Below are 24,401 nucleotides of genomic sequence, written 5' to 3' on the forward strand. Positions count from 1 at the left end.
GTAGGTTTTTTGGGTTTTTTTTTTTGCGGTACGCGGGCCTCTCACTGTTGTGGCCTCTCCCGTTGCGGAGCACAGACTCCGGACGCGCAGGCTCAGCGGCCATGGCTCACGGGCCCAGCCGCTCCGCGGCATGAGGTATCTTCCCGGACCAGGGCACAAACCCGTGTCCCCTGCATCGGCAGGCGGACTATCAACCACTGTGCCACCAGGGAAGCCCAAGGGTAGGTTTTTGTTTTTGTTTTTTCCAATTCCCATTTTACAAATGGGTCAATTGATGTCAGACAAAGTAGAGTAATGACATTACTCTAATTTAAGAACAAACATTCACAACGTTTTGTGGGGTGGATGGCAGTATTTTCCTTAGTGCTCAATGTAACTTTTCTTAAAATATAAATGAGATTATTGTCTCTTCAGACTCTCAAAATTTTCAAACAGCTAAACAGCAGCATTAGTTACTATTGTAAATTTTACCTACTTGCATAAGTATATGAAAAGTACCGGTCCATAATATCTTGAGGTACAACTTGAGGTGAAATAAAAAACTCAAAATATTTGGAGTTAAATATAAATTTAATGTCTTATCTGACTGTATGGAATTAATTTTTCTACTAGTTGTAAGTGAATAAATTGTTTTTATGGAAAAATTTATGTACCTGAAAAAACTAATTATCACATTTTGAAGCCAATTCATTTTTATGAATACATTATATTATTTGCAAATTTCCTCTCCCATTTAGTACATTGTCTTTTCATTTGGTCAGTGGTTTCCTTTGCTGTGCAAAAGTTTGCAAGTTTACTTAGGTCCCATTTGTTTAATTTTGCTTTTATCTCCTTTGCTAAAGGAGACAGGTGCAAAAGAATATTGCTACAATTTTTGTCAAAGATTGTTCTGCCTGTGTTTTCCTTTAAGAATTGTATAGTGTCTGGTCTTACATTTAAGTCTTTAATCCATTTTGAGGATTTGGTTTTTCTTCTTGTATATGGTGTTAGAGAATGTTCTAATTTCATTCTTTTACATGTAGCTGTCCAGTTTTCCCAGTACCACTTATTGAAGAGACTGTCTTTTCTCCATTGTATATTCTTGCTTCCTTTGTTGTAGATTATTTGACCATAAGGATGTGGGTTTATTTCTGGGCTTTCTATCCTATTTCAATGATCTATGTATCTGTTTTTGTTCGAGTACCATACTGTTTAGATTACTGTGGCTTTGTAGTATACTCTGAAGTCAGGGAGTGTGATTCCTCCAGCTCTGTTCTTCTTTCTCAAGATCGTTTCAGCTATTCGAGGTCTTTTGTGTTTCCATACAAATTTTAAAATCATTTGTTCTAGTTCTGTGAAAAGTGCCCTTGGCATTTTGAGAGGGATTGCATTGAATCTGTAGATTGCCTTATGTAATATGGTCATTTTAACAATATTAATTCTCCCAATTCAAGAACATAGTATATCTTTCCATCTGCTTGTATCATCTTCAATTTCTTTCATCAGTGTCTTAGGTTTCTGAGTAAGGTCTTTTACCTCCTCAGCTGGGTTTATTCCTAGGTATTTTATTCTTTTCAATGCTATGGTAAATGGGGTTGTTTCCTTAATTTCTCATTTTGTTACTTCATTGTTAATGTATAGAAATGTGACAGATTTCTTATATTAATTTTGTATCCTGCAACTCTACTGAATTCAGTGCTGAGCTCTCAGTTTTCGGTGGTGTCTTTAGGATTTCCTATGTATATTATCATGTCATCTGCAAACAGTGACAGTTTTACTTCTTCTTTTCCAATTTGGATTTCTTTTATTTCTTTTTCTTCTCTTATGGCTGTGGCTACAACTTCTAAAACTATGTTTAATAAAAGTGGTGAGGGTGGATATCCTTGTCTTGTACATGATCTTAGAGGAAATGCTTTCAGCTTTTTACCACTGAGTATGATTTTAGCTTTGGGATGGTCATATATGGCCTTTATTATGTTGAGGTATGTTCCCTCTATGCCCAGTTTCTGGAGAGTTTTACATCCAACACATATAAACAGCTCATACAACTCAACATTAAAAAAAACCCAAACAACCCAATTAAAAAATGGGCAGAACAACTGAATAGATACTTTTCCAAAGAGGAACTGCAGATGTTCAGCAGGCACATGAAAAGATGCTCAACATAGTTAATCGTCGGGGAAATGCAAATCAAAACCACAATGGGATATCACCTCACTCCTGTCAGGATGGCTATCACCAAAAAGAGCACAAATAAGAGAGGATGTGGAGAAAAGGGAGCCCTCATATACTGTTAGTGGGAATGTAAATTGCTGCAGCCACTGTGGAAAACAGTGTGAAGGTTTCTCAAAAAACTAAAAATAGAACTACCATAGGACCCAGCTTTCCACTCCTGGGTATACATCCAAAAAAACCCCCAAAAGACACAATGCACCCCAACTTTCATTGCAGCATCATTTACAATTGCCAGGGTATGGAAGCAACCTAAGTATCCATCAACAGATGAATGGATAAAGAAGATGTGGTATTGTATATACAATGGAATATTTCTCAGCCATAAAAAAAAAATGACATTATGCCATTTGCAGTAGTATGGATGGACTAGTACGGCATTATGCTAAGTGAAATAAGTCAGACAGAGAATGACAAATACTGTATGATATCACTGATATGTGGAATCTAAAAAATATAACAAACTAGTGCATAAAGCAAAAAAGAAGCAAATGCACAGATACAGAGAACAAATTAATGGTTATCACTGGGGCAAGGGTAATCCTAGGGATAGGGGAATAAAAGGGTTATTAAGGGATTACATGAAATCGTGTGTGAAACTTTTAAAAATTGTAAATTACTCTAGAGCTTAAAGAATCTTTGATTTGATTGAAAAACAATACATTATAAACAACGTTTGGATGTCTATTATCATAATGTTTCAGAAGAAAAGGAAAATCATAAGAGAAAGTAAGGGAAAATTGATATTTTAATCCTTACTCTATTTATGTCAACATTGGAGTGAATAAACATTCTGCCGAAGTGGAAAGTAACTGATGCTCTTATCTTCTGCTTGAATAAAGCCTAGATTTGGAAATTTTAGTTGACATGGCCAGTCCTTATCCATTTGTTTTTCCTTTATCCCTTCCCTGTATATTGCTATTCACCATCTGTTAGTGTGATAATTTTGAACATGAAAAGGTATTTTGCCAGGAAAATTAAAAGTTAAATTTGTGATACTTAATGAATGACTTAGGTGGGGTTGAATGCTTGATATAAAGAATTGATTGAAAGAGTCACCTTTTGAATGAAATGACCTAAATGAGGTAATTCTCATAGCCATCGACATTCATTAGAGTATACTAGAGTACCTTCCAAGTACAAATTCCTCTGACCAAAAAAATACGATTTATTGGTTTACCATATAGCATTTATCAACTGTCTTTTATTTTAAATACAAAGAGGAAAAACTAAGATTTGTGTGGAGTTATTTGAGAACACTTTCATAAGGAGGAAATTATTACCAACAGAAAAATGTATTCAATTGCTGTTATGTTGACCTTTTACAGTACATGAACTTAGAATCCCTACAGTACATGAATTTGTTAGTCTTTTGTTTGTTTGTTTCCAGGTTAACCACGTTCTTCTCAGCTTTCAACCAAAAGTAAGAAGAGACATTAGGATTTTCATTCTTTCTGGGTTGCTTCCTTCCTGAAGAACAATGGGGATGCTGTTAAGTGGAAGAGGATTAATCACATCTCTAATTTTCTTCTTGTTAAAATTCTCAACAGCTGTTGATATACCACTTTCAGGTAAAGTGACAACATTCAATACCTACTTATAAAAGTCCATATTTGCATTTTGATTTTTAAGTAGAATAATTATATGTTAAGGATGTGATTTTTCTACCATATTTCTACAGATTTTACAGCAATCTATCATCAGAATTCATGTTCTCCTTTTAAATTTTTCAGAAGACTTACATTTGGCCGCTTGCTATAATTAATTATTTTGCAGCTTTTAGCCTCTTAGACAAACTTGGCACATAACAAGAAATATAACCTATACATCAGGTGCTATTTCACCGCGTAAGATAATCTGCAATATTAGCAACAGCTATTACTTTTATGTATCAGATTTGTTTATTTTAGGGAGAAGTGTGACTCCAGAAGTTACTGGCATTCAACTAATCAGGACAAAAAAGGAACTGATTAAACTTTGTATTGTTTTCAAAATGATTATATATTTAAGAGTGGTACACTATTGATACTATGTATAAAATAGATTACTAGGGCTTCCCTGGTGGCACAGTGGTTGAGAGTCCACCTGCTGATGCAGGGGACACAGGTTCGTGCCCCGGTCTGGGAAGATCCCACATGCCGCAGAGAGGCTAGGCCCGTGAGCCATGGCCGCTGAGCCTGAGCATCCGGAGCTTGTGCTCCACAACGGCAGAGGCCACAACAGTGAGAGGCCCGCGTACCGCAAAAAAAAAAAAAAAAAACAAAAAGATAACTAGTGAGAACCTACTATATAGCACAGGGAACTCTACTCAGTGCTCTGAGGTGACCTAAATGGGAAGGAAATCCAAAAAAGAGGGGATATTTGTATACGTATAGCTGATTCACTTTGCTGTACAGTAGAAACTAACACAACATTGTAAAGCAACTATACTCCAATAAAAATTTTTTTTAATTATATATTTAAGAATGAAAACAATTAGGACAATATTAAAAAGCCGTTTTCATAGTACACAACTAAAAGTGTAAAATGATACCACCTCTGCAAATTTAGAGCATTCTCTAGGGTGAATTCATATCAAAATGTTAGTCGTGATATATCTTAACATATATTGGTAAAATGGATGTAACTCTATCATAGATCAGTTTCAACAAGTTATAGTAATTAGTTCAAAAAACAGTACACGTGCAAACACAATTTATGTAATAGTGTATCAACTAATGTACAGGTTTGGGGAATTTCTCATTTATAAGCACATAGGATTTTAAAAAAGACCATTGAGAGATTACTTAGGTATTTTTATCCATACAGTTGAAGAATTAATCCCTATTATTTCTTCCATACCTAATTAGGAGAGCTATAATGTAAGAGATAAGAATGTTTATTAGAACCTTAGCATTGGAAATGATCTGTGCAGATCATCTAAATTTCAAAGGACTAGTCTTGACCTCAGAAAGTTGAATAACTATTGGAGAGGTGCTAACACAACTGAAACTTTTCTTCAGAAGTACTTGGACAGTCTGAGTGTGACTAGAAAAGGAAATAATTCTCTGAGTATATAATATGTTCTAAAACCATTTTCTAAGGGCTGCTTTAAATACTTGATGTAGCAGTTTCACATGACACACTTTGGGTGGCCCTGCATTTGTATTTCATCCCCAAGGTAAGAATCTTTTCTCTACTGCCCTCAAGTCTCTGTGTCAATATTCACCCTTTTAAGGAATTTCACTTACACGTTCTCAGATTTAAACTTTTGCTTTAGTCAAGGTGAAATCTGTTAGCCTACACACCACATATATTGGCCTATTTGTACAAACACTGGTCAAGAGCCTGAAATAATTCATCTTAAGTACATTCTTTGGGTTTTGAGTATGCAGTGCCAAATTAAGAGCACAGTTCTTGGCAATCCTTGTGGAAAAAGGGGTTAATAATTTTACATTTTCTTCCCAGTAGCACCAAAGATGCACTGGGATTCCTGATTCAGATTCTTGACCATAGAATATACATTCTGACCATAGCATGTACATTTTCCCTCCATCTTTTCTCATTTAGTTCACCAGTGGTGATTGGAAATTTTGTATTAGTACATAAGACACATTTTTATTCTGGTTGTCTCAGTTACTTATGCCTTTTCACACTCTAATGTCGTTAGACAACAATTGTTATAAAATATTAATGACATGTTTTCAGAACATCTGAATACTACCCATTTATTTCAGTACTCTAGAGCTCTCACTAGCAAATGCAAGTAAGGCAGGTATTCAATTTGAATGTCAATGAGTCTGGTGTCTCTGTAATTGGCCTAATTATGGAGGAAAGGATTTATAATGTAGAATACATATTGTTATAAACACCCAAAGGTTATTAGCTCCACTCCCTGAATAATTAGTTATGGCTGAGACTTTACAACCTTAGGAAATTTAAGAAAGAATAATGTTCTAATAAACAAGTTGTTCACAAGTTATTAGCTGATATCTTAGGGACTGTTGCTATTGTGCATCATCCCTCACCATTTATAACTGTAATAACATTTAAATAGTATGTGAATCTGCAGTAAGTTCAAGATCTGCTCTACTGAGAAAGAGTGGTAATCAGAAACAAGGTAAATGTCAATGAAGATATGAATGTTTTTTGCATGTTTTTAAAATGTTTCTGAATATGAAGCCTGCACTTGCATTGTCACTTAACTAGTAAAATTTTACTAGGCAAAAGTAAAGAAAAGTTTAAAATGGGAAATGGCTGTTGAGTTATTCTAGGCTGGCCGTCAGTGCTCAAAATGTGATTCATGGACCCCTCAGGGTCACGGAGATTTGTTCAGGCAGTCCATGCAATCACATGTTTCATAATAATACTAAAGTGTCATTTTTCCTTTTCCATCCTGTTGACATTTGCACTGATGTCACAAAAGCAGTGGTGCTAAAACTGCAGTTGCCCAGCACACATCAAGGCATTGACACCGAACTCATGGGTTTCCTCAGGACCGTATACTCACACCAAAACAACAAAACATCTAAAAAACATAAAGCAAAGTTTTGCTTAAGATTGTCCTTGTTGAAACAGTTAAACATTATTGATTTTTAAAAATCTTCGTCCTTGAGTACATTCGTCTTAATATTCTGTGGGATGAACTGTGAAATATACATAAAATAATTCTGCTGTGTAACAAAGTACTATGACAGTCTCTGTTCCTTGATTGTGTCATTATTTGAGTGCCAAGCCAAATACCATTTTTACTTAAAAGTACAACTGACAGACAAACTTTGATTACTTTCATGGATATTTTCCCCAAAACGAACCAAGTGAGCCTGTCACTTCAAGAGAAACAACTGATAATATATGTTGTCAATGATCAAATTTGGCTGTTGAAGCGAAAATGAGAATTGTGGAAAACTTGTATCCTACACTGTGAGATTGACAGCTTCCCCACATTTAAGGCTTTTCTTAGATCAGTGATGATATTAACAAATGTGAATTTTTTAAATTGTACAGTGATGTGTGTCAGTATTTGGAAGATCTGCATAACTCAGTGAACCAATATTTTTTTCCAGATGAATATTGTACGATGTTACAAAATCATGCACGAATTAAAAAGCACCCATGGATAAAACACTTTAATGACAGAATATGAAAATTTATCTATATGGTTTCAGATTCCATATTGCAGTAAACCTTTAAGAAACTGCCACTTGGTGAGTTTCGGTGTACTATCCAAAAACAATGCCCACAATAATCAGAAAGGACTATAAAATATGTCACCCTTTTTCAAGTACATATCTGTATAAGGTTGAATTTTCCTCATTTATTTCAACAAAACAACTTACAGCAACATGTGGAATACAGAAGTAGATATGAGAATCCAGCTGCCATCTATTAAAATATTAAAGATTTGCAATAATGTAAAACAAGGCCACTTTTCTCATTATACTTAGTATTTTTGATAAAATATTTATTTTAACAAATGATAGTATTAAATGAATTAGTAAATATTTAGACGATTTCTCAGTTTTCATTTCTAACATGGTAAATATTATTAAATGTACGTTTACAAAAGCACTTTGGGATTTCCTATAATTTTTAAGAATGTCAAGGCATTCAGTGACCAAAAAATCTATTTACCTGGCTTGAATCTCTAATTTTACAAATGAGAAAACAGAGTGGTTCAGGGCCTGGCTCAATGTCACAGGGTTTAGGGCCTATTTGTAACTCCGCTGTGGAATATTACCCATGTGAATCACACTCAGGGCCTTTCTGCAAATTGCTTTTCTCAAAGTATGTTTGCCAGAATCAGATTCCTGCTACTGAACCATTTATATTTCCTTGTGAATTCAATCCTGTCCCCTGACAGAGGTTGTTAGAACTGTACTAAAATTGTAATGTCTTAATTTGAAAACTGTTGAGTGTTCCATGACAGTAGATCTTAACATATATCATGATCTGTGTCCTATTTTAAAACTTAATCCAAGTTTGTATCTTCAGCGTTAGTACATTTATTTTATAATCATAATTCTCGGCAATGCCATCCAGCTGCTTGAATTGGCGAGAGACAAAGTCACCCCATACTTTGTAAATTTGTCTGGAAGGTACTTAACTTGTCAAACACTAAAAATGTTTATCACAATGAGGGAATATTTGAATATGTGGAATCCTTTTAAAAGAAACCATCATTTATTAGCTATTATTTTTATCCTAATGATTATTAGTGTTAAATTCTATAAGGGGGAAAAGTACCCTCAAGCTTCCAAGTAGGAAAAAGATATTAAAAAATGTGTGTAAATGGGAAGTTACAAATAAACAAGCTCAGGGAAAAATATAACAAAAGCAATAAATGGAAATAAAAATAAAGAGGAGAAGGGTTTTGGGTTTTTTTGCTAATTATTAATGAAGTATCTTATTGTTTTAAAATGCTATTCTTGAGACTTCCCTGGTGGCACAGTGGTTAAGAATCCACCTGCCTATGTAGGGGACACAGGTTTGAGCCCTGGTCCGGGGAGATCCTACATGCCGCGAAGCAACTAAGCCCGTGAGCCACAACTACTGAGCCTGCGCTCTAGAGCCTGCAAATCATAACTGCTGAGCCCACGTGCCACAACTACTGAAGCCTGTGCACCTAGAGCCTATGCTCCGCAACAAGAGAAGCCACCGCAATGAGAAGCCCACGCACCACAACAACGAATAGCCCCCGCTCACCGTAACTAGAGAAAGCCCACACGCAGCAACGAAGACCCAACGCAGCCAAAAATAAATAAATAAAAAAATTTATAAAATGCTATTGTTTGTTGGCGGCAAGGATGTGGGAAACCAATGTACTCATGTGTGTGGTAATTAGCCCCTTGTGAAATACTAACATTTATCCATAGTCATTACCATTTATGTCCATGCCTGGAAATTTATCATGTCACTAATTCAATAAAGGAAAAATCTGTATGCTTGAGGCTGTCTATTGAATGAAAAAAATCTAATGTCCAATAATAAAATTATTAAATAAATTATCAAATACCAATGGAAGAAACCATACAGAAGTAGTAAATTAACTATAATGTCTTACAAAACTATAAATAAAAAACAGAATTGTCAATGACCGAACCAAGTAAAACTGTATAAACACATCAACATAGATGAAATGCCAATAATTTAAACATAGATGTTTTAAAGTTGTTACACTGTTACGTTATTCTGGCATTAAATAAGTTATATGGCAACATGAATTGATGGCAGTGAAGTATATTCCCTACAACTAAATACATTTTGCGAAGAGGAAGTGAGGTTTGTTCGATAATTTTCATTCTTTTATAATCCTTGTACTTACCAATATAGAAAGTGTGTTTATTTCAAAGTATTTCTGTTGTAGCTAAACTAACTTCACCCAATTATTGGAGAGCATGTTATTTAAATACATATTTTAATATTTAGTTCAACAGGTTCCAACAATCATAAAACAGTCAAAAGTACAAGTTGCCTTTCCTTTTGATGAGTATTTTCAAATTGAATGTGAAGCTAAGGGAAATCCAGAACCAACGTGAGTATTTCCTTCAAACTAAATAATTGTTTAAATGTATACAATCCTTTATATTAATTTTTACTCTAATCAGTATAAGCTTATTGGACTATAAGTCTACATATGATTGAAAGTAAAGATTTCCAAATGAATGATAGCCATGTCTATAAAAATAAAGTTTGGTTATTTTACATATGTTCTTTTGCCAGTTAAAATTACTTTTATCATAAAATGTCTTACGTTAAATACTTAGCATAGACTTTGGCATTGTGGAAATATTAAACAATTCTTTACCTTATGAGTGAACAAGATAGCTAGAAAACAGAAGATACTTTATTCTGATGAGTGAAAGGTAGCATTTATTAAGCCAAAGTTAATATATTTATAAGTGATATTCTATACATAGTTATTATTGCATGTCTTTTAATGTAACCATATTGTATTCAGTGAATAGGTTGTTACTTGATATATTTTAAGTTGTCATAGAAATGTCGACTCATCCTAGATGGCAGCATACAAATGACATGGGATATTACTATCTAGTATTTTATTATTAGTGAAACAATTATTACTGTAGGTAATTGTAATCACTGATGAAGTTTTTTCTAAGTATCTCCCAGTTTGGAGAGAAAGAAATGTGCGTGTATTGAGATTAAGGAGGGAAACGATGTGGGGAGAATTCAAGATTTTAAAGTTCTACGAACGTATGGATACCAAGGGGGGAAGGGGGGGGAGGTGGGATGAATTGGGAGATTGGGATTGACATATATCCACTATTGATACTATGTATAAAATAGATAACTTATGAGAACCTACTGTGTAGCACAGGGAACTCTACTCAGTGCTCTATGGTGACCTAAATGAGAAGGAAATCCAAAAAAGAGGGGATATATGTATACGTATAGCTGATTCACTTAGCTGTACAGTAGAAACTAATACAACATTGTAAAGCAACTATACTCCAATAAAAGTTTAAAAAAAAAAGATTTTAAAGTTCTAAATGATTCTGGGAAGCAAACCTACATACCTTTATTGATTTACCTGATCAGGATTATTTAAAATTGTAATGTGAATAACATTTTTATTGCCTGATAATTGGATATTTTAAAAATTATTAGTGAATCATTAACATGTTAAATTGTCATTATTCACTGGCAAAAAACAAGATTTTACAAATACGAATTAAGCAGTCAATCATTATTCTTTTTTCAAGGTGTCATTAAATGCCTATACAAAACAGAAAATATTAGAAAACAAGAAAGAAATATCCCATCACAATAGTAAAAGGAGCAAATCCAGTAATTTCAATAGTAACAGCAATATCAACAAAACATAATATGAACTGTTTAGCATGTACATTGCAGAGTAGGGTAAAAGAAAACTTGAATGAATGGAAAGATATAACATGTCACCAATTGGAAATGCTTAATTTTGAATATGTGGAGTTATCCTAGTCAATGTATTGGAATTTTAAAGAACAGATTCTATGTGTTCTTTTGTAAGTTAAAGCAGTAAAAACATAGAGAAAAGAAGTAAAAGTTGTTGTCAGGAGAGAGGCATGCTCCGAAGAAAAACATGTGTCTCGTGAAATTTTGTTATTCTTTTTGAAAGAATGTTAGATTATGTAAGACTGTGTTGTCCTGAAGCAAACCTAAATTTGCATGGGTAATTCATATATAAAATACTAAATAAAATCTAATTGGGAAGTCATTATATATCTGTTGGATTGATAAAGATTTAATAAAAGGCTTTTTACAGCCTTGTCCATAGAAGTGACTCTGTTACATATGGGGGTAGGAATTTGTGTATGTTTTTTCTGGAATACAATTCTGCAATGTTTATCAAAAGTGATAAAATATTTCTTATGTTATTGGTTTATCAGTTTCATTTTTAAGGAATTAACCTAATGAAATATTTGGATAAGTACCCCCCAAAATAAATATGTAGGGTTTTTTGTAACAAAATTGTTCATAAAAGGGAAAAATGGAAATAGTTAAGTAAGTTAAATAGTAACTGTAAGACAGGAGATCATGTAATAAAATCTGTCTTTAGTAACATTGTAATAATTGGAAAAACTCACATGGAAAAATTATACATCCATTGTGGTCTCAAATATGTTACAGCTATGTCCAAAAATATTGATCATATATGACCAAATTTAATAGCACTTGCTTGTGTGTTTTTGAATTTTGAGTGAGCTCTTCACACGCGTGTGCGCGCACACACACACACACACAGTGACATATTGTATATTTATATTTTTTAGTCTCCAAATATTGCAGTCTCTAAAATACTAGTAAAGATCCTGCATTATCTTTCTAATTGGAAAAGTTTTAAAATATAACTTTAAAAAGAACAGAACAAAACCTATTTTCACCTTTTTTTCCTGTCAGTTATCACAGCTTTTTCATGGCTTGTTTCTCAGTCAATTCTGGCTGCTGTAATAAAAATATCACAGATTGAGTGCCTTAAACAATAAACATATTTCTTACAGGTCTGGAGGTGAGAATACCAAGATCAAGTCACTGGCAGATATAGTGTGTGGTGATGACCTGCTTCCTGGTCACAGACAGCGGTCTTTCCCCTGTAACCTCACATGATGGAAGGGAGCAAGAAAGCTCTCTGGGGTCTCTCTTATAAGGACACCAGTCCCATTTGTGAGGATTCCACCCTCATGACCTAATCACCTCTCCAAGGCCCTGCCTTCAAATACTATTACAATGGGAATTAGGCTTCAACATACGAATTTTAGGGGGACATAAACCTTCAGTCTGTAGGAGTTTGTAAGATTTCTCAGATTCTTCAGAGACCCTTTTTTGTATTATATTCAATTAAATATGTAAATATATACTTTTTTTTTTACTATAAAAGATCTGTTTCCTCATTTCTGTACATTTGTTTATAAGTAAGAAATACGATTTTTCAGGATTACTAGTTTTAGTTTTATCTTACAGATTTTCGTGGAGTAAGGATGACAAGCCTTTTGATCTCTCTGACCCTCGGATAATTGTATCTAACAACTCAGGAACATTCAGGATCCCGAATGAGGGGCACATATCTCACTTTCAAGGGAAATACCGCTGCTTTGCTTCTAATAAACTGGGAATTGCTATGTCAGAAGAAATGGAATTTATAGTTCCAAGTAAGTATTACAGTGGCGATTTCATTTAATGTTTTAATGAAGTTTAGCAGGCGTTATACTGGGCTGCAGTGAAATAACAGATTATTCCTTTAATCAGCTTATATAGGCCTTATATTTTATTTATAAGGGAAATTGTCTTCCAGATCTTGATACATCCACTAGAAGTGGATGACCTTGAAAACAACATAATTTTGCTGTGTTTCAGTAATAATATATGTAACATGGGAAAACAATAGTATTTGTTTTGCCTCATAGGATAAAGTTAAATATATTAGTTAGATTTGGCTAAATTATACTGCAGTCACAAGTAATCCCCAAGCCCTCGTGTTAACCCAAGGTTATTCCTTGATGATGCAGTTTGCTGTGGGTCAGGCAGCTCTTCAGGGCAGCTGTTCTCCTTGCAGCCACTGGGCGATCCAAGCTAATGGAGGTACCCATCATCCTGTGTCAGCACCATGTGAAACTTGTGCCATCTAGGTCAAAGAGTGGAGGACAGAGAACGTTGCTTCCAACAACAAGTTACACAGGCAGCTGCTACTCACAGTTTGTTAGGTGGGGGCAGAGCAAATGGCATGGGCCCACTTAAGTTCAATATTGTGGGTGTCCCCTAGGAGAGGAGAACCAGTGATTAGTATATTGTAGTAATATTTTCCATAAATCATGATCATGGAAAACTGCAAGCTCCTTTACTCTTAAGAGTGTTATTTATCAATAACTATTCCAAAGAGTAAGCAACTTCTTCATTATCAGATCTGGCCTCTGCAGCATGGGATCTCTGATGACTGACTTCCAAGTTTGGTCATTTATTTTCCCAGATTTTAAGGTATCCAACACTACATGATTCTAACCAAAGGGTTTACAGAAAAAAATCTTAGGTATAAAACTGTCAAGAGTTGCTATTTAGAAATTTCTTCTTGCAGAGTTCTAGACACTGAAGAGACTCAAAGTCGTAGACCTTCCAGGATATGGACAGTTTATGCTGGAGGAGCAGAACGTACACAAGCCTTGGAAAAACAAATAATGAAAAACGTCTGTGCGTTATCCTCAAAGTTGGGACAGGGAACTGGGTTTAAATTTCTTTAAGTTTTCTATATTTTTCTAGAGGAGAGACTATAGCTCAAATTTAGACTCTGACAGGTAAAATATGCATCTTAAAATTTACAGAATAATTACATTAAATGTACAGAGCAAATGTGAATGATTATCAAACTATGTGGTGTGAGGAAGAACAAGGCAAGAAAGGAGAGAAAAAGAAAGAAAAAACTATAGAGATAAATCTCAATATATCACTCATTAAAGGTGAAAGTAGATACACTAAATGCTCCAAAATGTTTTAAAAGCTATAAGCTATTTACCATATAACACATCTAAATCACAAGAAAATAGAACTGTTGAAACTGAAAGGATGGAAAACATGTCCCATCTTTTGAAAACATAAATAGATATCTTGAATAAATATCTTGACTAGGTAAATACTATTCAAAAGAAAAGTAGGTATGGCTATATTAATATCAGTCAAAATAGACTTTATTTTATAAACTTTATTTTATAAAGGCTTCCTGGAGATTAATGTACTAGGCATATATAATACGAAAATGTTTGAAGCAGGAAAAAGAACTACAAGGGGAGAGAGAAATATCTACCATAGTAATGAGAGATGCTAACATATCTGTTTCATTATTTGGTAGCTCAAGCAGAGGAAACATTAGAAAACCCATAGAAGATTTAAAGAACCCATATACGAGCTCTAGCTAATGAACATGTATCGAACATTATACCTAAAGCTGCAGAATGTTTTTCAATATTTGATGGTATATTAGCTAGGAAGTAAATATGACCAAAATACAATGGAGAAATCAGTATTAAAAAGAAAATTAGAAAAAGTCTTATATCTTTCAAAATTAAAACATGTCTAACTCAAAGGCCAAATAAGAAATGGCAAAGGAAAATAGAATGTATTTTGAAGTGATGATAGTAGAAATTATGCTTAACAAAACAGACTTGAGGCAGCTAAAGTATTATGAGGAGAGAGATTTTTTTCATCTTCAAAATACTTTAGAAAAGAAGGGATGGAAATTAATAATCTTAGCTCCTTCATTTTCATCTTAAAATTGTTACCTAATAAGTTATCTTTAGATAACAGGTTAAACTTCAAAAGAGAGCGAAGGGGAACAATAGTATAGAAGCAGAAAATAAATCCAAGAAGGAGGTATTAAAAGTACACATATTTATTGGAAAACATTTTTAAAAGATATAGATGTGGAAAAAAATACCTTTTTCACTGATCTGAAGACTCAGTAAAGCTAAAAGTTTAATTCTTCATGACTTGATGTATAGAATAATCAAAGTCAAAACTCTCTAGTTTGTTTTTAGTTTGTCTGTTTGTGAAACGTGACCAGTTTGATTTCCAAATGTATTTGAGGAACACTGCAAGGTTTGGTAGAAGCTTGGAGAATGTTAGGAGGTGTTGGTCTTATCAGATAACAAGACTCAATGTAAAACTCAATGTAAAATGTACTGAAGCCTATGGTTTTGCACAGCGTTAGACAAATGGGCCAGTGGAGGACCCATGAACCAGCCCTCATATATGTGAAAGTAGTGTGAAAAAGCTGGCATGGGCTTCCTTTCTTCCTTTTTTTCCTCCTTCCCTTCCCTTCCCTCCCCTTCCCTTTCTTTCTTTTCTTTTTCTTTTTCTTTTCTTTCCTTCCTTCCTTCCTTCCTTCCTTCCTTCCTTCCTTCCTTCCTTCCTTCCCTCCTTCCCTCCTTCCCTCCTTCCCTCCTTCCCTCCTTCCCTCCCTCCCTCCCTCCCTTCCTCCCTCCCTCCCTTCCTCCCTCCCCCTAAATGGTATGGAACAACTGATTATCCACATAGAGACACACTTATTTCAAGTCCTAGGTCACATCGTATAAAAAATACATCCCAAGTGGAGTAAAGGCTTAACTTTGCAAGGAAAAAAAATTTTTTAACTTAGAAAGTGATTCGGACAAAGTATTTATGACATCAGGGTAGAGAAAGATTACTTAAGACAAATTAGATCTCCATTAAGGATAATTTGACTACATTTGATTTTTAGATTCCCTTTTCATCAAAAGACCCTCGGACAAAAGGGAAAAGGTAAGCCACAACCCAGAAAAAAAAAATCATGGCCAATGAATATAACTAAAGATAATACTAATGTATTTATAAATAATTTTACCATCCTCTAAGAAAAAAACAAAAAATGAAGTGGTAAAAGACATGAACTTGCACCTCAGACTGGTATGACCAATAAAAATATGAAAATGCTTTTAATATCATTAGTAATCAGAAATAGATTTACTGTAACTCAAATAATAAAAGCATTTGATCCCACAAAATTGGGAAATATAACAAAGTCTGAGAGTAACAATTTTAGGTGGGAATGTGCAGCTACCAAAACACGTATCCACCACTGATGAGAATAGTTCACTGCTTGGACTGTGGAGAATATTTGTCACTGCCTCCTTAATTAAAGAAGTTCTCACCTATGACCCAGAAATTCCATTTCTTTGTTCACGTGCACATGCCCCTTACCCATGTGCACCAGCAATAGTTGTGGTAGCATTGTTTGTATTTTTTAAATATACTGGGAAAAAACTGAAGTTCTTTCGTGATAGAATGAAATAATTGTGGTATATTCATACAAGAATTACTACTCAGCAGTGAAAATTGATGAACCTTAAGAATATGTTGAACAATAAAAGTAAATCTTAGAAAAAAAGGGTGATTTTATTTATTTAAGGTCGGTCAGTATATGTAAAAATTAATAGCATATTGTTCAGGAGTGTCATTTCATGTGGTAAAATTATAATGCAAAGCAAGAAAATGATGAAAACAAAATTTAGGACGGTAGTTACCTCTGATGGAATGGGGAAGGGGTAGGATCTGCACCAAACAGAAAGATAATGATGATTTTATGTTTTTCTTATGATGGGTGGTAGGTAGAGTGTTGTATTTTTTTGTTCTTTACATTTATTTTATAAATGACCTTTTAATATATATAAAATTAATAAGTATGTAGCATACTGATTTGTCTTAATTAGATATTCTTGGTTATTAAGTGTGATATTATAGAATAATAATGGACAGAGCAGTGGCATACAGTGTTGAAAATTGGCCTCTGGAGTTTGGGTTTGAAATGATAGTAGGAAATGTTCATGAATTCTGGGTCAGAAAACTGGTTGAGAATCATAAAATCATATAACTATACAGCTATACTTACAGTCTATATTATATAACTATACTATAGTCTATAACATAGAACTGTAACTATACAATATATATCTAATTGACTGAAATAAGATGGGAGAGAGGGAGAGAAAGGGAGATGTTAAAAATCTGTTGTAGAAGACAAGGCATGAGGGTGATCCCTAACCTGAATTCTAGTGGTTGCTATGGAAACACAAAGGAAAAAGGCAGTTGCTAGACCTATTGCAGAGAAGGAAATGGCACACTTTAGTATAAGATTCTACAATGAGGATTTAAAAAAAAAGTTTTCTCTCATTATCTAAGCAGACCAAGTGAAAACATGAACAATATAAGGATAATTGTGGCCAGAATCTGCCAGTATTGTAGTTAAGAGATGAAGAGTTGAATCTGAGCTACGTAGTGGGTAATTGCTCCAACTTTTCTGCTGCTATAGAAAAGAGCAAAATAAATTAGGTTTCTTATGCATCATTTCCAGCCCCTCCTGAAATTACTTCATCATCTAACAGCTTTCTGTAATCATTTACATGTTGAATAGGACTGCCACCCCAATTCTTAGGAATTTGTCAGAGACAAATGGTCAGAGACCATTTAAAGCTTCCTACGACCTCTATCAATTGATTCTTCTCTTAAGCTGTAAAGAATTGATTCTTCTTTTATATTAAACTTTGTAATTTGAGTTTTAGAGTTTGTATCTCTCATTTCTTAAACTTTTCTTTAGACCAACCTTAAAGGCTTGATCCACCTAAGTTTGAACACAAGTACAGTAGCTAAAAATCTGGTTATTACTCCCTACAAACAGACCTTTATACACAATGTTTACTTTTCTGCTTTTAACAAAATTGCAGTTGAGTTTGCTGAAAAAAGAAAGAGTAAAAGAAAACCAACCAACCAAACACAACGTGCTGTTTTCAAACATGGGGAAAATCATTTAACTAAATGGATTTTCCAAGATATGGCATGGAGAGTTAGTGAATTATTCAACAGATCTTTATTAAGCTCCCTTCATGTGGCAGACACTCTTCTAGTAATTTGAGATATAGCAGTGAACAAAACAAAGCCTGTACCAAGAAACTTAAATCCTGTGGGTGTGGTGAGTGGGTCTGGGGAGAACATGAGCTGTTTTCTTGCCTTCATTATGACAGACGTCGGTGGAGTTAAAAGGATGCTATAAATAATTGTTTTGGCTGTTCAGTACTATGCATCCTTCAGGGCACAGATCAGCCTTCTCCACTTAGCATTCTCAGTCCGTCTTAGCCTATACTAATTTTCCTTACCTTGTATTCTTCAAATAATTTTTGAAGTATTATTTAACATCATAAATTTTATGTGTTTAGGTACACAATCGGGGATTTTTTTTCATAAAAAAATTCTGGTATAACTATCATTAAAAGCCTGTATTAGAACATTTCCATCATCCCCAAAAGATTCCTTGTGCCCATTTGTAGGTGTTCTCTCTCCCCAGCCCCAGGCAATCACCAGTCTGACTCTTGCCTCTATAAATGTTTTTTCTGAACACGTCTTGTAAATGGAATCATACAATATATGATCTTCTGCATCTAGCTTCTTCCACTTAGCCTGTTCTTTGTGATGTGTTCATGTTGTAGGATAAATCAGTAGTGTGTTCATTTTTATGGCTGAATAATATTCCATGATACAGGTATACCACATTTTGTTTATCCATTCACCAGTTGATAGCCATTTGGATTGTTTCTAACTTTTGACTATTACAAGAAGAAACATTAGCAAAAATTAGTAGTGTTAGGAATATCCATGTGCAAATTCGATGGAATTTTAAAAGCATTATTTACTGTTTGGGGGAGTGTTTTGAGTGTTACATGATTAATCAGGTTGCTTAGAAGTGAGAAAGATAGCATCCTGTCTTATTCTTCCTCCTCGACATTGTCTTGATGCTGCATGAATGCATATTATCGGTGATTGACTTATTAGTTCATAGACTAAAGAATAAGAGAATGAATAAAAGTAATAATGCAATATCTACACACTATTAAAGTAATGTAAGAAATGGCAGGCTTAGGGATGAAATCATCTGTATACTGTTTTAATGGAAACCGACTTGAATTTTTAATGTGCTGGGTTTCTACATTTGTACAGCTTCCTCAGATTCCTCAGGTCAATTTCCTTAAGACATACCTTGGCTATTTACTGCTCTGATTTGGGAGGGCTAGCAAAAGCAGGGGTCCAGTAGCATATGTTAACTTCTTCTACTAATATATGCAAACCAACCAAAGAAGATCAATTTGTTCAGTTGAGAGTGCAACTTAGAGTTTTAAAGGTTTAATTAAGGCCCAGGATTTTGCTCTCATCCATCAGAATATGTGAATGACTAGAATGAAATGGGCTGAATTGGTTGTCCTTCCTTACTGTGAATTCATAGACTGAAAGGCAATGTTATTTCTCTGTACTTCTAAGTGGGTTAATGGGGTACACCATAGGAAATGGGAATCAATTAAATCTCTTTGCAGACAGAGACTGGAGTTAAGGGTGATACAGCATGTGAGCTCAGTAGCATGCATTCATGATAACGGTGCCAGCCTGTAAGCAATTTGCCGAGCACATTCAAGGGAAATGAAACGCACTCAAAAGCTCTCCAGGCCAGTCCTGTAAACAGCAAGAAGTCAAAATAGATAAAGTTCTTTGGCATAGGAAGGGCAGTACAGAATAATTCATTAAACAAGTCATAGGTTCTCCATGAAATATATAGTGTTTCTTCCCTCTGGCCCCCTCCCTAGTTTCTTTAATAAAGTTAATTCCAAATAGTTGCATAAAATTGCAGAAGTTGTTATGATACAGGCTACACGAAAAACCAGAAACAGCAGCAAAGGAAAGCTCTTTGTCTCTTTGCCCATCTCATCTCTGTACAATGTGGCTGGGTGTACCATGCAAAGTGAAAACATTTGAATAAGAGCCAACATATACTGAGTGATTTTTAAGTGCCTGGCACTATGTTAATTGATTTATATGAAATTGTTTATTTAAACTTTGATGCAAATCAATGTATTAGGTGTCATGACAGTTTCCATTTTATGAATGAGGAAACTGAAGCACATTAAGTAACAGGTTCAGGTCACATAGTAAGTGATGAAGCCAGGATTCAGCCCTAGGCAGCTGGCTCCAGAGCAGTGTATAACGCGATGCTACACAGTGTTGCCTATGCGTTGATCATTCTGTTGACACATCTTCTAGATGAGTTAGAAAGCGTTATACTTCTTTGTTGAACATACCTTGGCAGTGATTATCAGACTCACAGAGAGGTAGAGAATATAGGGAGATTTGGTTTTATTCTTTGGGTGCCAGAGAAAGATAATCTGGTTTACATAACTTGATGGTGGTTAAGTCACCAGTATCTTTTCATTGAAGTGATTAGTTAGAAAGATTTGTATTTAATTAAATTACTCTGATGCCATTTCATTACAGTTCTTTACCGTTAAGTGTGTTGGAATGGTGGGACTCTACAGATTGCTCTTAAGAAATTTCTAACCTAGTGAGACTTTTGAGGACTCCAGAGAGATGAGTTGAAAGGATTCTAGGATGCCAGAGAAAAGTAAAAGGGGGCACAGAAGGGTAAAGATATTGGTCTGAAGCTACATAGCCATTAGTTTTAGTGTCTGGGCTAGAGCCTAGTTTATCCTGTAGGCTATCCTATAGATAAAAAAATACTTTCTTCAGAAGTCTTCTGTATTTCAAGTACAGAGATGTTATTTTTTTCAGTATATTAAGTTGGAAGAATTAAGATGATGAGTTTCAAAACCAATTGTCAGCACCTCAAGTTGTAGAGCCCCTAGAGATTTTGTATTTGCAGGTTTGCCATGCGTTGATAGCTCCAATAAGAAGACTAGCATGCAGCTACTTTGTCTCTAGGAAAGGTTTTTCATGCTAGATGGGTTTTCAGGAAATTGTATCCTTGGAGTTGTTACTAGAAATCTGTCTGCTACACTGAATGATAAATGTGGAAAGTTACTGGAGAACGGTAAAGAGATGAGTGCTATGATTTGCTTGATTTTCTGATGCAGGTCGACTGATAGGGACAAAATGTTTATAGCTTCATCTAGACTTGATTATTATGGGGTTTCCAAACATTTTTAAAGCCCTACTTAGGTAGATGCTGATGTCGAAGTTGGTTCTGATCCCTTTGCAAAGAGACCATTCTATGGTCAAGTCCAGTCTTACTGAAACACAAATTATTTTGGTTTTGGTGATGATGGAGCACTTACTTGAAATGTCTTGGTAGGCTAAAGCAGGGTAGTTGGCTCACGCAAAAGAAAAACAATTGTTTACAATTCATTTTTTAAAGTATTGCATCTGTCCAGACTCAACAATGCTAATGTTTATACCAGAGAAACACAATTAGCAAAAGTCATTGGTTGGAGTTATTTTTAAATAGACTCATTTCTTTATTTGAATTAACTTCATGCCTGCTGTTAAGTTGGAGTAATTAAATTTCACATTTATCTGTGGATATTAACATGTTCACTTTTTAGCTTTGCATCAGGCTCGCTAAATAGTTTCAGAGTCAAAGAGTAAGACTTAAGAAAACCTGACAAATTTATGTCCTTTACAGTGTTTATTCTTAGACCTTAAATTATTAAATATATAAATATTCTTCCTTGTTTCCAGGTATTAATTTCATCTTTGGTTAAAGCTGTTCCAAAGCTTTATGGTGTGTGTGTGATAAAGGTTTTGTAGACTTCTAAATTTTATTTTATTTTATTTTTTATTATTGATGCCTTGGAAGCCAGTTGAATAACGTAGTTACATTTTTGTAATTAGAATTTTATAATGTAGATTTAATTAATGCAAGGATGATAGTGCTTCACTGGCGATACTCTCTGTTTGAATTATTAAATTTTTACTGAAGAGGAGGCTTTCCAATTAGGGCTTTGTGCAACTTCATTAGCTACTTTACAATAGATACCACCCAGAAAACTGTATATTCATATTTGGCACTGTAAAGTTTGCTGGTTATAGAACAGGATTACATGCTCCTTCCAGTTCCTAATCTATGTTTCCCTTCCTCTTTTGCTGCTCGTATCTGTATATAAACAGATTCAGTAACTGCCATGCAACACAGCTAACTTCAATACCAGCAAACACCGGGCTTCAGTTATAGCAAGTTTCAGTAAAAGGTGATTTGAATTTGGAGCTTAGGGTACATACTAGTTTTGTAAGTTACTCTATTACTTGCATAAGGTATACTTTCTGCAAAATGACTTGCATAACATTTGTCCGTCAAAGCTAAGTCTTTACCAAATAGGTGGTATTGATACTTTATCTTCAAGGTAGAGGTAGGGAACGTACTCAGCATTCTTTCCCATTTTTTGATGGAAATTTCATGCTACCTAGAGCAAAAGGATGATTCCAATATAGTTACCATCTCAAATGTATTTCCAGACTCACCAGGAGAAATCTGTTACAATGAGTTGACCATGAGGGAATCCACTGAGGACTGTCACATGACTGATGCCTGCCTTTTGAACTGGCAAAGGCAGTGTAATAACCACACTGCCCCCTGCAGTGTTAAGCCTTGAAAGGTCCTTGAATTTAGACAAAAAGCAATTCACTGTAACCAGCTAGTGCATCGATAAGAAATGTCAGCAAATTCCCTCAATCACTAAAGAGTTAGGTTAGGGGGTGAGGCTCAAGGGAACAAATACACAGGAACTGCACAAAGCTTCTCAAGAAGAAATTTTACAATGAATGAGTGTATCTTTAGACTTCCAAGAATAATGATAATCTTTTGTGAACCATAATTTAAGAATGAAATACAGAGACGGAAAACCTGCTAATAAATTCCATCAGGTCAGGAAGGTTATAAGTACCTTCTTAAGGTCCTTCTCGTCCATCAGAGTCTGAGTAATTCTATAACGCAAATTCCCATAACAAAGTGGAAAGGTACAAATAATGTTGAAGAAGAATATATCTTGAATATTCCTAAAACTATTTTATAAATCACTTCATAAGCACATCAAGCATTGGTGTCGGATTTCAACTTCTACCCAGTTGTGACTTATAGTCCCAATGCATTGATTTTTAGGAAATTGATTCCAGCATGGGAAAGAAACAATATGCTGAAATACTGCAAACTCTCCTTTCCTACATCAATTCCATTTCACTTAATATTTCATTTACTGGGAGTGATTTCAATGTGAATGACTCTCTCTGCAACATATAGTGATCATGTTTGGCTTTTCATTGCATTCATACCGTTTTCCCCACGTGGGCTTTGAATTGTTTATTTAGTTTGATTATGCTCTGAATGGAATATTTGCCAATCACATTCAAGGGCTTCACAATAAAGCAAAAGACAGAAAATAAGTATCTCCCTAAAAATAAATCACAGGGTTTGGAGAAAAAAGATTCCTTATCTATCAAAACTTAAAACGAGCGACTCCTGTGACTCACAGCTTACATCTCTGCACAGAGAAATAGGCACAAGCATACCGTTGCCTTATTGATGTCAGAGCAAAAACGTTTGTTGTCTACAGTTACAGATGCAGAAATATTTTTAAGGTTGTATAAGGATGCACCACATATTTTTAACAGTATTTTCCTCTGCAGGAGAGATACGAGAACCAAGATTTGGGGTGTTGAATTTATTAAAAATGCTCTAATTTTTAAAAAGAACTCTTTAAGATATTACTTGTAACGTTAAAACATTACTTGTAACATAAATTTTAAATAATGTCTTTAAATGATTTTTTTATACCAGATGTTCCAAAATTCCCAAAAGAAAAAATTGACCCTCTTGAAGTGGAGGAGGGTGATCCAATTGTCCTCCCGTGCAACCCTCCCAAAGGCCTCCCACCTTTACACATTTATTGGATGAATATTGGTAAGTAATGTTCTGTTGTATCCATAAGGGGACATTTTAATTTCATGCATCATGTAAACTAACATACTGATAACTAACATAAAGATAAAAAATTAATATATGGTTGTCAATGTGAAATCAAGTAGATTTTAAAAACTATTTCTATCTGTTGTCTTCTCTAAGTTCTAAATACACATGAAAGCACTAGAAAACCACTAAATATGTTTCTTGATTTTGTCATATCTGGAAAGAGTAGAGGATTTATTTTATTGATGTGATAAAGTATGTCTATGAAGGAAATACTTTTGGTATTCCAAACAATTTACTTACCTTTGGGATATTATCCATGTCAAAACTGAGGATGGCTTGTATCTGTGTTGCTAGCTTTAAATTTCTCTTTTAATAATGTTGTACCCACTTCGTACAGTGACACACATAGAAATTAGTATTAACTTTTGTGTTTAATTTGTCAAAAACTTTTACCAATTCTTGAGTTGGA

The 24,401-nt window shown here is 34.5% G+C and overlaps 1 protein-coding gene across 5 annotated transcripts in view; it reads left to right on the top strand.

Annotated features, from left to right (window-relative positions):
• The window catches only part of CHL1 (cell adhesion molecule L1 like), a 199,673-nt gene that overhangs the window by 111,770 nt on the left and 63,502 nt on the right, over positions 1-24,401 (top strand). For all 5 annotated transcript variants that reach the window (XM_027121418.1, XM_027121417.1, XM_027121420.1 and 2 more), the window contains 4 exons: positions 3,602-3,782; positions 9,619-9,724; positions 12,658-12,845; positions 23,801-23,923. In XM_027121418.1, coding sequence (XP_026977219.1) covers positions 3,692-3,782; positions 9,619-9,724; positions 12,658-12,845; positions 23,801-23,923 — 508 coding nt within the window. In that variant the 5' untranslated portion in view covers positions 3,602-3,691. The remainder of the gene's footprint in view (positions 1-3,601; positions 3,783-9,618; positions 9,725-12,657; positions 12,846-23,800; positions 23,924-24,401) is intronic.

This window comes from Aethalodelphis obliquidens, unplaced genomic scaffold (assembly GCF_003676395.1).
Source record: "Aethalodelphis obliquidens isolate GAN/ISIS:26980383/991018 unplaced genomic scaffold, ASM367639v1 scaffold22, whole genome shotgun sequence".
NCBI lineage: Eukaryota > Metazoa > Chordata > Mammalia > Artiodactyla > Delphinidae > Aethalodelphis > Aethalodelphis obliquidens.